General features: G+C 35.4%; 1 protein-coding gene across 1 annotated transcript in view; it reads left to right on the plus strand.

Annotated features, from left to right (window-relative positions):
• Nucleotides 1–14,644, plus strand: part of LOC150088463 (serine/threonine-protein kinase Genghis Khan-like) — a 905,682-nt gene that overhangs the window by 487,672 nt on the left and 403,366 nt on the right. The window contains exons 23-25 of the mRNA XM_090370169.1: nt 2,138–2,235; nt 4,856–4,898; nt 14,361–14,511. Of these exons, the coding sequence (XP_090226295.1) occupies nt 2,138–2,235; nt 4,856–4,898; nt 14,361–14,511 (292 nt within the window). The remainder of the gene's footprint in view (nt 1–2,137; nt 2,236–4,855; nt 4,899–14,360; nt 14,512–14,644) is intronic.

Below are 14,644 nucleotides of genomic sequence, written 5' to 3' on the forward strand. Positions count from 1 at the left end.
ACCCATGATAATCGATGCAGCGGCCCGACGACTATGGTGTGAATGAGAATAGCTGACCAGGAGAAAGATTAATACGCATACTCGTCTTTACATTGCAAACTGCAGAGAACGCATTGCATACAATTCTTTCACTAATACTCGATTAATATTTAGATTAGTGTTTAGCAATTGTTTTAACAGTTGCTTATTTTAACTTTACTATTTCACTTTTTGACAACTCGTGTTCGCCGGAAATACTTGAGGCTATAAACTTGGCACTCGCACTGTTGGGATTTCCGACATCGCAAGAAACACTGCTGCCAGGTGGAAGCGCACAGAGTTGCAACAATGTTACAAAATTATATTTGGACACATTTACATTATATTTTGATTAAAATTATCCTTATATACGATATGCAGCAACCTAAAAAGATTTCTATAGAATAAATATTCTTTCAGGCCGTATGTTGGGGACCCCTGGCTTAAACCATTGACATCAAGGTCTGATTACTGTAAACCTGACTGCAGCTAGATTATGGATTTCAGTCTGTAACTGCAGAACTAAGTACTTTAAGATGATTATACCATCTTAAGTAATCACAGTGCCATATCTATCACTCTTGGAGCCTACTGGTTGTCTCTTATCCAGTCTCTATTCTTAAGCATATGACTTTCTGTTCTCTTTGACTTTAAACTGTTTTGGAACAACGTTAAAAATTAGAGCCAGCTTACTCATTCAACTTGGAGATATCTATTTGCTATTCATTGAGAAAATTTATATACTGTCTGTCCACCAATGAATCAGCTGGTTGGCATCTGTCTTCACTCCACAACTGGCAATTTGATTTTTTTGAACTAGTCGCTTCTGCTTCCTTTTCCATTCCTTCATTCCACCTTTTTATATCCACCTTCCTCCCCCCATCCCCCCTTTTCTCCCTCCAAATTATATGACATTCTTGAAGGGGTATATGACTATCCTTTCATTAATGCATAGATGGCTCCAGAACTGACCATCATGTTGGTGTTGTGATTGTTCTGTCCTTCACAGTCCAGTCTCTATTTGATCGTTGTTGGAATGTAGCGGAATCATGCTGAACTCTGTGCATTAGAAATGACTTTGGAATCAATTCAATTCTAGCTTTTCTCTGATGTCACCTTTTTCCCTGACTTTCTCAGTACTAATCTCTCCTCTTGACAAACAAGAAAATACCACAGCTATCTAGATGATCACATTCAAATCCTTCTGATCTATATTACTGAGGAAATTCAAGTTGTTAAATTTTGTTGGCTGAGCTATATTGTCATATCCTGCAATGAAAGTGTTGATATTACATCTAAATCCACTGTGGATTTGATCAGCACTTTTTACAGTTCCTTTACTGACATATAAAATCCTTGTTATGACTCAAAATGTGAATTGATGGAAAAACATCTAACAAAAATAAGTTGGTAAAAAACTATGAAGATTAAACTAAATCTCTAATTCTGGCTATCAAGTTTCCACCCAAGTAGGTAGGAAGAGGTTTGTGCTTGCAAGGATATGGATAATCATCCATACCCGATTTTCTTTTCCTTCCCATACTGCTTGAGTTCGACCTTTCTGCCTTCACTATCATATTCAATTAAGTGTCTGGAATATCATCATTGGTTTCCCTATTTACAACAGTCTGTCAAACTACCTTTTTGTTTCAGACAAACAGCCCAAGCTGCTTTTATTCTGAAGCTTCTCTTGGTTGATGATATCTGATACTAAACCTACATAATCTGTATGCCTAACGTTAATATGTTAATTAGGACTGTTTTCTTTACCAGCTTTCTTTTGGTGCATTCTGGCCTTTTAAATGTGCACTTGTACATTTAAATCTCTATCAGAAAATGGATTTTCAGTGTTGTTGTTCTTAGAGTATAGAAAATGGGTGGTTCCAGATTGATTGATTGATTGCCAAATGTTGGAGGTTCAGCTGTACAAACAATGTTTGGTTATAGTTAAATGCTGTATTATTTGTCTGACAGCCATATGTTTTATTTTTTGTTTTCTGTATTATAAACTAAAGAATGAATCTTTGTTGTTTCTCATCTTGTTAACTTTTATGGTATATGCTTTATAAATATAATTAAAAGGACAAATTTTATTAGCTTTTCCTTTTTCTTCTCTAAGGGAATTAAATGAATCTCAACAAAAGATAGAAGTAGTTAAGAAAGATAATGTGAAAAAAGATTCACAAATAAGAGACCTTCAGCAGAGACTTGATTCAGGTGATAACTGTAAGTAAATATTTTTGGTCTAACAGGAATTGATGTTAAGCTGCGAGATAAAAGCTACTGTAAATCTTTTATTAACCAATCAAGCACTCTAACTGTATTAATGTGTCCATTTCATTTCTGCTTCTCGTAAGTTTAAAATAATGCTATAGATCTTCTAAACAGTGATATCATATCCCTCAATGATCACAGGGCCTACAAAGTTGCAGCCAGTTACTCATGAATGCCAAACCACAAATGGAAAATAAAAATTTCAGGTGATGAGAAAAAGGGATTATATTTTTGGCAAGGTGGAAAATATATAAATGTTATTTTTAAACAGCAGTAGTAAGAAGAAATATAAATATAATTTATATATATAAAAATACCGTAGGTGTTTAACTTACCAGATGTTAAGAAGACATTGAAGTTTACTTAAAGGTGCAACTTCAATTGTAGAAAGTGTAGGAGAACCAATGTACACTCTAATTTTATCCCCAGCTTTTATAATAAAGTATAACAAATAGTTGAGCTGTTGACTGTATACTTATGTGGTCAAAAACTCAACAGTTGTTGACTGCATAAAACAGAGCTTGCTTCCTCTACTCAAACAAGGGAAGCCTTTTTTTTTACTATTACAGTAATCTTTTCTTCTAATGCCCTAATATCGTATTTTTATTCTTTGACATGATGAATGTTATTTTAATGATAAAAATGAACATTATAAAGTAATGTATTTCCCATGCCTTAGACTATGTAAAGTAAGGTATGCTACAGACAGAGCCACTTCTGTGACTGCACAAAGCAAATTTATTTTTTACAGAAAGTTGTGCATCTCCCATTGCTCACTCTCTAAAATATTATATGTTTGCATTTTTTTTTAAATTCTGACAAAATTAATATTGACATTTTTTTAATTATAAAAGGCACATACATACTGCATTGGACTTTATGATATTCCTACACAGCTTTGACTACAGGCAAGTGATTTTGAAAAGCAGTCTGTTGTTTTATGCGAGAGAGTACTTCGTGATTGAAGAATTCTACATTTCACAGAGGGATTGCATGTCGGAAAAATAACCATCAATGAACTGTTATTAATTTAATTGCTTTAATGTTATTACAATATCACTTTTCGTGCAGTATTTTTATATACTGTATAAACAGATAAAAAATAATTCTGTACATTTGTATATGGAAATTTTTCTGTTTTTACCATATTTAATAGAAGTATGAGATAATAATAAAGAGTTGTACTAATATTTTAAGAATTTTTTACTTCAGTTCATCAAATAATTTAATGAACATCAATTGCATTCCCTATAATATCCAGTTTATGAAAGGCAAAACTGAAAATTAAAAAGGAAGCTATAAATAAGCAAACTTCAATCATTATCATTGAGGAATTCCTATATATTTGTACTTTAGATTTTGTTAGTTTGATACCATGACATTAGATGTCTAATGCAGTGGTAGGTATCTTTGGTCAATGGGTTAAATGTAGCCTATATGCCAGTAAAGCCAGGGAACACCTATGGGCAGTCCTGCTTCATGTATCATTGCTAACTTGTATCTCTACTGGTTTGAAATATCATTTCTGTAGGACATTCTTCTATTTATATATGTAGATGATCTTTGTGGGCTCAACTGTCCAAATTTTCTCAAAGATATTGGCCATCTATATCCCCAGGAGCTTATCTTAGTAAAAACTAATTTTAGAAACCAACCAATTACTTAAATCTGAATATTAGTATTAATAATGGGCATACCACTATTAATATTTATAATAAATGTGATGCCTTCAACTTTGAGGTGGTTAATTTTTTCACTAGTTATCCAATATCTATCTTAAAAATATTCTTTAATATATCATTCTCTCTCAGTATATCAGAATTTCCACCATTTGTAATTACTCCAATATTGCTATTTCTAACATTAGATAATTCTACCTTAAATAGGCAACTCTTTTTCCTTTGTCATATTTGCAATATCACTTTCATAAAGCTCTTATTATTATCAATTTTAAAAAAAAAACATTTCCAGATCATATTGATTTTGATTTCTTACTATATTTCCATAACATTTTGTCCAACTACATTAGTGGTTTTCAATCAGGGTGCTGCAACAACATTTGAGAGGTGCCATGTAATTTGGGTTTAAGTTACTTAAACCTTTTTTTTTTTTTTTTTTAAGTTATATATTATTTTCATTATAAAAAGGTGTACAGTATCCATGTAACCGTATATTTTTAATTTTGTGGTGATCTATAATTGATGTTCATTTAGTACCTCTATATAAAGAATAAAATTATTATATAATTTTATATGGAAGAGAAGCTGAGAACTACACAGCGAAGAATGGAATGAATTATATTGGGAATCAGACTGTTAGATAAAAAGAGAAACACACGGATTAGGCAACAAACTCAAGTAAAGGACATTCTTATCAAAAGTAAAGAACTAAAATGGTCTTGGGCAGGACACATTGCTCGAAGACATGATGACAGATGGACTAAGAAAATAACAGAATGGTACCCAAGAGGAGCTAGAAGAAAACCTAGAAGACAACAATAGAGATGGACAGATGAAATTCATGAGTTTGTGGGTAGTAAATGGATGGCCATTGCACAAAACAGAAGGAACTGGAAAGTTTCTGGAGAGGCCTTCATCCTGCAGTGGATTGAAAATGGCTGATGATGATGAACATACCAATTAGATTTTTTTTTTTTTTTTTATGTGAACCCCAAACACGAGAGGTATTAGAACCTATAGTATTTAGTACCCTGCTTGGGTTGGAGGTTGAGAAGATGAAAAAGATATTTGTTGACACTGGACTTGAACTTCTGTAGATTGCAATTTTCAGGAAATACATATGAAGGAAGGTTGTTCGAGAAAATGGCAGTTGAATGAATAAATGAGGAAGATGAAAAGTTGGTTCTGTGAGTTTGAAGTTGGACAGTAAATGGATGTTGGCTGGTGGCAGCACATGTTCAGACTGTTTTGAAAGGGAGAGCGGGAATTATAGAAGCCAATTCAGAAGAACAGTGCCCATGGAAGTATCTGTAGACGAGGCATGCAGCAGAAACAGTACGTCTATGAGAAAGCAAGTGGAGAAGACTCTGTTAGAGACGAATCATTAATTAACCTAACTGCCCTCTTCTGAATGGAATCAAGAAGCATTAGAGAGGTTTTAGGGGCACCACCCCAGTTGTGGGAACAATATTCCATGGCAGGCAGATTTGCGATTTATACAGAGTGAGCAGCTGTTTGGAAGAAAAGTAACGCCGAGAGTGAAAGAGAAAACCAAGTTTTTTTAGATGCAGAGGAAGCAATATTTGTAATGTGCTTGTGCCAAGAGAGATTAGAAGTCAGGGTAATCCCCAAAAGAGATATATCATTTTGCCTAGAAATTGGAGTGTCACTAAAGGTAAGCACAGGAGCAGAAGAATCCTTTTTGCAAGATATAAGACAAGACTGAGTTTTAGAAAGGTTGAAATCAACTAAGTTTTCTTTGCCCCACTGGAGAATTACCTGAAGATCAGCATTTAAGGAATTGGTAGCTGATTGAGCAGGACAAGGTTTCTCAAAATGGAAAGTGGAATGCAGTGTGCTATCATCGGCAAAACTATGGATAGGATTTCCAGTCAGTGGAAGAAGGTCATTAATATACAAGAGGAAAAGAACTGAACCTTGGGGGACACCGGCATTAGTGGAGAAGTTTGAAGACAGAGAGTCATCTACCATCACCCTCAGTGAGCGATCAGAGAGAAAACTGGATAACCAATTACTAAAAACAGTGGGCAAACCATTAGATGGAAGCTTGTTTAGAAGACCTTTATGCCAAACACGATCGAAAGCCTTTGAGATGTCAAGAGCAACTACTTGTGTTTCACCGAACCTTTCCATTGAATTAGTCCATAAATGGGTAACATAAGCCAGAATATCACCAGTGGAGCGACACTGACGGAATCCATACAGGCGATCGTTAATCAGACGGAAGGTTTCTAGATAGTTTAAGAGTTGGCGGTTAATTGATTTCTCCATTACTTTAGAAAGAGTAGAAGTAATTTGATTGGGACGATAATTGGATGGGAGGGATTTGTCACCCTTTTTTAGGAACTGGCTGGATATGAGCAAATTTCCAAGCAGAAGGAAAAACAGCTTTGGAATAAGAAAGTGAAAAAAGGTGGCAAAGAATAGGAGTAAGTTCAGGAGCACAGGTTTTGAGAACAAGTGGAGAAATACCATCGGAACCTGGATCTTTCTTAGCATCAAGATTCGTCAAAATCCTTCTGACATCCTTTTGACGGAAGACCACAGGAGGCATTGAATGGAGCGTGTTGGGAATGGTGGGAGGTGTTTTACCAAGATCATTAATACATGAGTTGGAAGAAAAATGGGATGCTAGCAGGTCCGCTTTATCCTTGGCTGAAGTGATAACAGAACCATCTGGTTTGGACAGAGGTAGGAGCAGAGATGGGCAAAAGTTGCGGCCAATAGCTTTGGCAAGAGACCAGAATGCTCGGCTACCATTAGGGCAAGAAGCAAGTTTTCTACTCTTAGCCTGTTCAAACTCTAGTTTGGACTGGTTAATAACTGCTTTACAATTGTTGCAAGCTTTGGTGTAGGGGGAAAATGAAACTGAAGAATTAGAAACAAGCCAATTACGATATGCAACATTCTTCTCTTGAAGAGCCTTAGCACATATATTGGAAAACCAAGGTTTAGATAAAGGACGAGATTTTAAAGTTGAGTGTGGGATAAAAGATTCCATTCCTGCAAGTATAATTTCACTGACACGATCTGAGCAAACGTTGACATCAGACGTTTTGAAACAGTAATCCGACCAAGGAAAAGAAGAAAAGAAGTCTCGCAGGTCATCCCATTTTGCATTCTTGTAATGCCAAACAACACGAGGTTGGGAATAGCCATGAGATAAAGGTTCCATTGGAGAAGAGACAATCACCAAGTTGTGATCTGAAGTGCCTAAAGGACCTCTCACTTTGACTGTGTACTTAGAAGGGTTGTTTTTGAGAAAAAGATCAAGCGTATTGTCTGTATGATTAGGATTGTCCGCTATTCTTGTAGGTAAATGAACAGTCTGTGCTAGGTCATTAGTAATTGCAAAAGCCTCAGCATCTCGACCTGCTGGGTCGGTGTGACTAGAAAACGGAAGCCACCTGGAATTGTGAACATTAAAATCACCAAGGAAAATTACCTCACTGTTAGGAAAGTTGGACTGAAGAAAGTCAAGTTGCAAAGAGAGGAAGTCAAAGAGCTCCAAGTGGTTAGTGGAGTTGGGAGAACGGTAGAGACAACAGATGAATCTGAAACAATGAGGTAGAGAGATTTTTAGCCAGAGAAGATCAAAGAGAGGAGATTCCAAATTGCCAAGTCTCTGACAGGGAATATCAGAACGGACATATGCACAAGTACCACCTTTGAGGCGAAAGGAATCATACAGCAAATAATTTGGGCATCTGAGATGAGCAGTAGTTGAATCAACCGATAACCGAGATTCTGTCAGAAAAAGTACATGGGGTTTGGCAGACTGCAAGTGGAAATGGACATCATTGAGATTAGAATTGAGACCACGTATATTTGTGAAATGAATTAGGAAGTGCTTGGGAGGTTTAGATCTTTTCGCAGATAAACTTGCTCTATTAGTTTGACAATTTATGGTGTATTCAATAGTAAGAAAAAGTGGATGGGACATGCTGCATGAAGTAATGAAATTTTTTGATATGGCGTACACATGGTAAGAATATACCCAGATCCTTGACGTAACGTGGCCTTGACAATGTTCCCCGCATACACACTACTCAGACTTCCTCCAGTCACTATCTGGTAGAGTAGAAGTAGCAAGATTATACACTAGCTGATCCGGAAGCCTCCTGGAGAGTTACCAATAGGTTCGGTCCGGTGTACTAACTAGCGGCCGGCCTGCGGACACCGTTTTAGAGCTGTACTCTCGAAATGTAAGGAATATTGGATCTCACCACAATGTTCATCATAACCTCAAAAGTCATCAATCGTACTGCATGACATACGCACAAGTACCACCTTTTTTGAGCGAATAATTTGTGCATCTGAGATGAGCAGGCGTTGAATTAACCGATAACTGAGATTCTGTCAGAAAAAGTACATGGGGTTTGGCAGACTGCAAGTGGAAATGGACATCATTGAGATTAGAATTGAGACCATGTATATTTGTGAAATGAATTAGGAAGTGCTTGGGAGGTTTAGATCTTTTCGCAGATAAGCTTGCTCTATTAGTTTCACAATTCATGGTGTATTCAATAGTAAGAAAAAGTGGGTGGGACATGCTGTATGAAGTAATGAAATTTTTGGATATGGCATACACATGGTAAGAATGTACCCAGATCTTTGACATAACTTATCCTCGACAATACTCCCCGTATATACACTACTCGGACTCCCTCCAGTCACTATCTGGCAGAGTAGAGGTAGCAAGATTATACACTAGCTGATCCGGAAGCCTCCTAGAGAATTACCAATAGGTTCGGTCCCGTGTACTAACTAGCGGTCCTCCGTAGCCAGGTGGGAAGGAACAGCAGTGCGTAGCACACGTTTCTTGATTAGACCGGGGTTCGAGCCTGTCACCACCGAATGCGGAAAGGTCAGGGAATGACCACCGCATATTCCCGGAGCAATATGGCCCTAGTTGCTAATGCTCCTAAAAAAAAAAAAAAAACCAAACCAAACCAAACTAACTAGCGGCCGGCCTGCGAACACTGTTTTAGAGCTGTACCCTCGAAATGTAAGGAATATTAGGTCTCGCCACGACGTTCATCATAACTTCAAAAGTCATAAATCATACTGTATGATGGAAGAGATAGGGAAGAGTTGACCAGAACCTAGCTCTAGAGACTAAACATGGGTTCCACCACTTCAAGCCTCCAATAAGCAAAGTGGTGGTATTTCACCGGTTGATGGGAGTTATCTACCACCTAATGAGGTGGTACCACTCTTAAGATGGAAGAGAACAAAAGAAACCTGGCATAATTATATGGTCTCAACTCAAAGTTTTCTGAGCAGTACAGATAGCCTGCTAGAACAGCTCATGGAGTTTTATCAGTAATATTTATATACAGAAACTTTGTCAGCAGTGACAAGGAAATAATTATCTTATTGTTAAAGGCATTGGTTAGGCCATCTTGAATACTGAATATAGGTCTGGAAGCCTCATTTGAAGAAAGATGCAGACCTCTTGGAATGAGTGCAAAGAAGAATAACCAGATTAATGAAGAAGAGAGAGAGGAGTACACTTACCACAAAAAAGATTTCAGTTCTACAAATTGTAGCATGTGTGGAAACTAAGTACTTATGAGGAGACCTACTGAAGTGTTTAGGGCTCTAAACACACAAAAGGGGACTTAAATTGAAAAAAAGGATGGCTGCAGAATAGATGTGAGCAAATTTGTGCTCAACCAAAGCATAATTAAGTATTGGAATAAAGTACCATTCAGTGTCGTGGAAGTGGGTAGTCTGAAAATATAAGGAAGAATTAGATATATTATTAGAGGGAATAAACAGGTGAGTGAGTAGTATATTTTATCTTTTTTTAAAGTTTATTTTTGGTATTCAGGTGGCTGGAAAAGATTTGCCATTGCCGATCTGTAGGACGTTATTATTGAGATTAATAGCAATTTATCACTTTTATTACTTACACTAACTGTATTATTATTCAAGTAAAGCATGGGTAATCCAGTATTACAATTTAAGATCAAAACTGTATGTCATTTTTATTCAGATGTTGTATGCGATGGAGGAATTTGGATTATGGATTCAAATTTGGACAAAGAAATAGCAAGCTCCTACCTTTATGCTTGTAGCAGAAAAAAAGTTGAATTTTGTTGTACAAAATTCACCTTTTTATTCCATTTGTAATTTTATTCCAAATTGGGCACATGGTGTGAGATGTCTACGGAACATTCAATATGACATTGTTAATAGCATGTGACAAGTTTAATCAAATAAAATCTTTTATGGAGACCTGTCAAAATCAGTATATGCATTTATTATTTTGCAATTTCTGCATTAAATTTACTTTTTTATAATGGGATATTTTTAGAATACCATGTTTAACAGAGATTACTGAGATTTAATCTGAGATGAACACAATAAATTAACTAGTAAATTTGTGTTTATATTTAGTACAGCCACCATAACTAAAAGGCAGTCACATCTTGATTATAACTGTTTTATCATAGCTGATGTACTGTGTTCATCAGCTATGATAAAAGCTGATGATAAAAGACATGCCTTCAATTACACGGTTAAACAACTTTTTTTTTTATATTAAATGTGACATTTTTTAAGGCACTGAACAATATATTTTTTCTGATAATGTCTTTTGTTTTTTAACCTTTTAATTTTTTTTTTTTTGGAAATAAACTTTCAAAAATTACTTCAAAATGTTATTATGATACCAGACTTTTAATAAATTTCATTATTTTGTGTTAAATTTTTTGTACTTATTATATGAGAGTAGGAATTGAATTACAGGTGTTCTTCATTTTCTTGAAAATCAGCAACACCTCTTGGCCTTAAATCATTAAATTATTAATGACTCTATGTAACACTAGTTATTATGTGACAGGCTGCAACACACCATGACATGTTCTGACAAGCTGGGTTATGATATAATATATATATATATATATATATATATATTGCACTTAGCTGCAAAGTGGCACAGTACCTCATTAGATTCTGCATATGAAATAATTCCCCCTACCTTGCATGTTTGGTGTATTCTATAGACCAAAAACTGTAAAATTGATCAATTTAAATATCTGTTAGGATCCCTGCAGTACAATATTCACTTTTCATTTCCATCATTAATTATTTTTTAATTTGAAGATTTTAGCTGTAAAAAAAGTATTTCTCATAATCAATTCTATTTTGCTCAAAATATATCACGATTATACTTCAGGCCCCACATATCTGTTATGCACATTGTTCAGTGGCAGTTTGATAATGGTTTCAACGGAACAATTATTGTATGCCATTTTTAGTGCCAATGATATGGCAGGAACAAAAAGACCATCTTGAGTACTGCCAATTTTGTTTAACAAAGACCATTGGTGTTTCATCTCAAAGTAAGATAAAGATTCAGCACACCATTCTGCCTTCTGTATTTCTGTTAGTAGCTCATTCCGATGATATGTGCTTCTTGTGAAGATGAACAAATGGAAGTGTCCAATAAGAATGAGGAATATATACAAACCCAACAGCGTAAACCTCATTTAATGACTCTACTCAAGTGGAAATAAATAACTTGATTCAAAGGTTAAATCTTTCTGAGTCAAGCTAACTCTTGGGTCATTGGTGATTTATTAAAACTATCTAAGATTTGGATTTCAAAGTAAAAAATTAAAATTGAAATAATGAAATTTAAAGAATTGTATTCAAATTATTGATATTCAAAATATACATGCAGTTTTCAACCTCAGAAATTCTCACAGAACTGATAAAATGAATTGGGGTAGCTCTTTTTGATTGAGATAAGATCAGATGAATTGGGACAGATGTTTTCCAGCTGATGTTGAGATTTTGAATTTTTTTTTTTTTTTTTGATATGGCAATGTTTATGGTAAAATTCTATGTACTATCTGTTGTTTCTCAGATCACAGCAGTGAATCCAGGATTTACATCCAGTAATAATAACTTTTAAAAATGCATTCGTTTTGTGTTTGAAATGGAACAGCAGTTGTTGACAAACTTCAGTAACTGCACATTGTTTGAACTGCATGTTCAAAAATACTTTAATCTAAAACAGTAAATGAACTTTAACTTGTAAATGAACAACCACATAGAAATGCTACTGTGCATACACACTCACTGGCCAAAAAATTAGTAACTTTTTGCAGTTGGCATCAACAGATAATTAAACATATATTAATAGTATGCAAATATAAGTTATGACATGGTATAATCACAAGTTCCTTGGTATTAGATAAATACGGTATTCCTGGGGCAACTTAGTTGATCTGTCATGGGGAAAAGACAGGTGATCTTTCTGATTTTCAGAAAGATGTTATTGTTAGAGAATGTTTAGCAGATACCACAATTGAGAAAACAAAGGAAATGACTGGTTTATTGAAAGCAACTGTCTCAAAAGTATAGAATAAGTGGAAGACAAAAGGAGAATGCAGCTCTAAAAAGAAATGTGGCAGAAAGTTGGTACTCCAATGATTGAGGCCACAAGAATTTAAAGCAGATTATTTCATTTGTTTTTGTTTCATTGTTTCATCATAAGGTCCATTGTGAGCAATTGACTGAAAAATTCAATTTAGACAAAGAAAGAACCGTTTCTTAACTGAACTATATGTCAGGAGTTAGGCACCTCTGTAGGCAGGTGGGAAGGAGCAGCAGTGCATTGCACACGCTTCTTGATTAGACCGGGGTTCGAGCCCGTGACCACCAAATACGGAGGAGCAGAAAGGTCAAGGGAATGACCATCGCATATTCCAGGAGCAATATGGCCTTAGTTGCTAATGCTCCTAAAAACCAAATAACAAAAAAAAAAAATGTCAGGAGTTGAATAATCTGGGAATTTTTTGTCACGTGCCTATACAAAAGAGAATTTTTTCTATGAAAATCACTGGAGTGGTGTTGGCGGTGCTAAGTCTAGAGTTTAGAACAGCGGAAAAAAATAATGCGGTCTGATGAGACAGGTTTTTGATTTACACTTTTTTGTATCATTGGTAGGGTGAAAGTGGTGTGAGGCTCACAAAGCCATGCATCCAGACTCTTGTGTTCGCTGCTCAAGAAGCTGGAGGTGCTCTTGTGGTATTGAGTATGTTCCTGGAACGGACAGGATCTACTCATACCATTAGAAGGCTGTATTACCTCCAATAAATATCTTTGTCATGTTGGGGAAATTTCACCCTGCAATGCTTCAATTAATTTTATGACTGCAATGGGTTCTTTCAAGACAATGAACAACAGAACTATCCACTATGCAAAAATTATACCTGAACGGCTCTAGAACATTCATAAGATTTCGAATATCTACTCCATCAGGTCAACTCCGTAGCTGACAAATATCCTGATGGAAGAATGGTCAAATCTGGACCAAATTTCCCTCAGACACTACTAGATATCTGAGGTAGTCTCAGAATCCATCCTACAACATATATAGTCTGTAGTTTGGGCAAAAGGTTGCCATACTAGATTTTGAATAAAGGTTTCTAATTTTCTGGCCAGTGGGTTTAGTAACTAGAATCCATTAACTATGTGGAGAACCTAGTTGGAACTTGCTGTTCTATGTAGTGCTGAGGTTATGAAGTAAGAAGCTTTACCTTTCAGGCTACACTTGCACATTAAAACACTAGCTTTCTTCCCAGAGATACTAATCTAATTTTTTTGAATTTATCCATCTGGAGGCTCAAATTTCAGAACTTAATTCCTTTTACATATTTTCAGAAACCCAAAATTCAGTATATTTCCTTGTGGAAATTTTTTAACAGTCTTTCTGATTTGTTTATAAATAAGGACATTGTGGATGTTTAAAGAATGCCCTCAATGTACTATTTTTTATATTATCAGTGTCCTGGTTTTCCTCTTTTTTTTTTTTTTTTTTTTTAACATTAAGTTAATTTGTTCGTCATTTGTAAAAATTTAATTTTTTTGTGCCTCACCGTTGGCCACTGGTAGTTTCAACTGGTAGTGCCAAAATAAAATAATAAAATAAAAATTACTTATTTATTGTGATTAAACACCTGAACCAATTTTTCTTGAAGCACAAGTAACTTGTGCCAATTTGATGGCACAACGTATAGCAAGTGATCTATGTTGTACGTGTGCATGGATCACTTACTATATGTAATCATTGAGAGCTTTTAGCAATGTATAACATCAGTTACAAATATAAAATAAATACAAATCAGCAATAAACACAAAATGAAGACAAAAAATAGTGAAATGTATATATTCTTTTATTTTTTCTGCAATACTCTGGGCCATTGAGCCATGCCATTGGCACTTTGTAGCCAGCTGCCTCTACTACCCAAGAAGAAGAATCCTAATATCAAGAAGACGAATCTGTATTAGATCATAAGTTACATTAATGATTTTTTCCCCCTCTCATGGAATATTTCTTATTCTAAATGTATTCCTAGATCAGTTCCTCAAAGATACCTCTCAGAGACTTGGCCAGAGTGAAAGTGGAGATTCCATAGGTGCTGGAGATGAAGCAGACGTTGAAGACAATCAGCCTCCATCAGTTACAAGTAGCAAATCTAATGTTTCTGAGGCCAGTGCAGTAAGTTAACAGTCTTTATAATTTTTTTTTCCCTTTTAAGAAAACCCCTTGTATTAATTACTATACATGTTCAAGTTATTGCTGGTCTTAAATGATGCATTAGCATTAGAATTAGTAGAGGCATACAATACAA

The sequence above is a fragment of the Mastigoproctus giganteus genome, chromosome 3 (assembly GCF_048544385.1).
Source record: "Mastigoproctus giganteus isolate SK-2022 chromosome 3, ASM4854438v1, whole genome shotgun sequence".
Taxonomy (NCBI): domain Eukaryota; kingdom Metazoa; phylum Arthropoda; class Arachnida; order Uropygi; family Thelyphonidae; genus Mastigoproctus; species Mastigoproctus giganteus.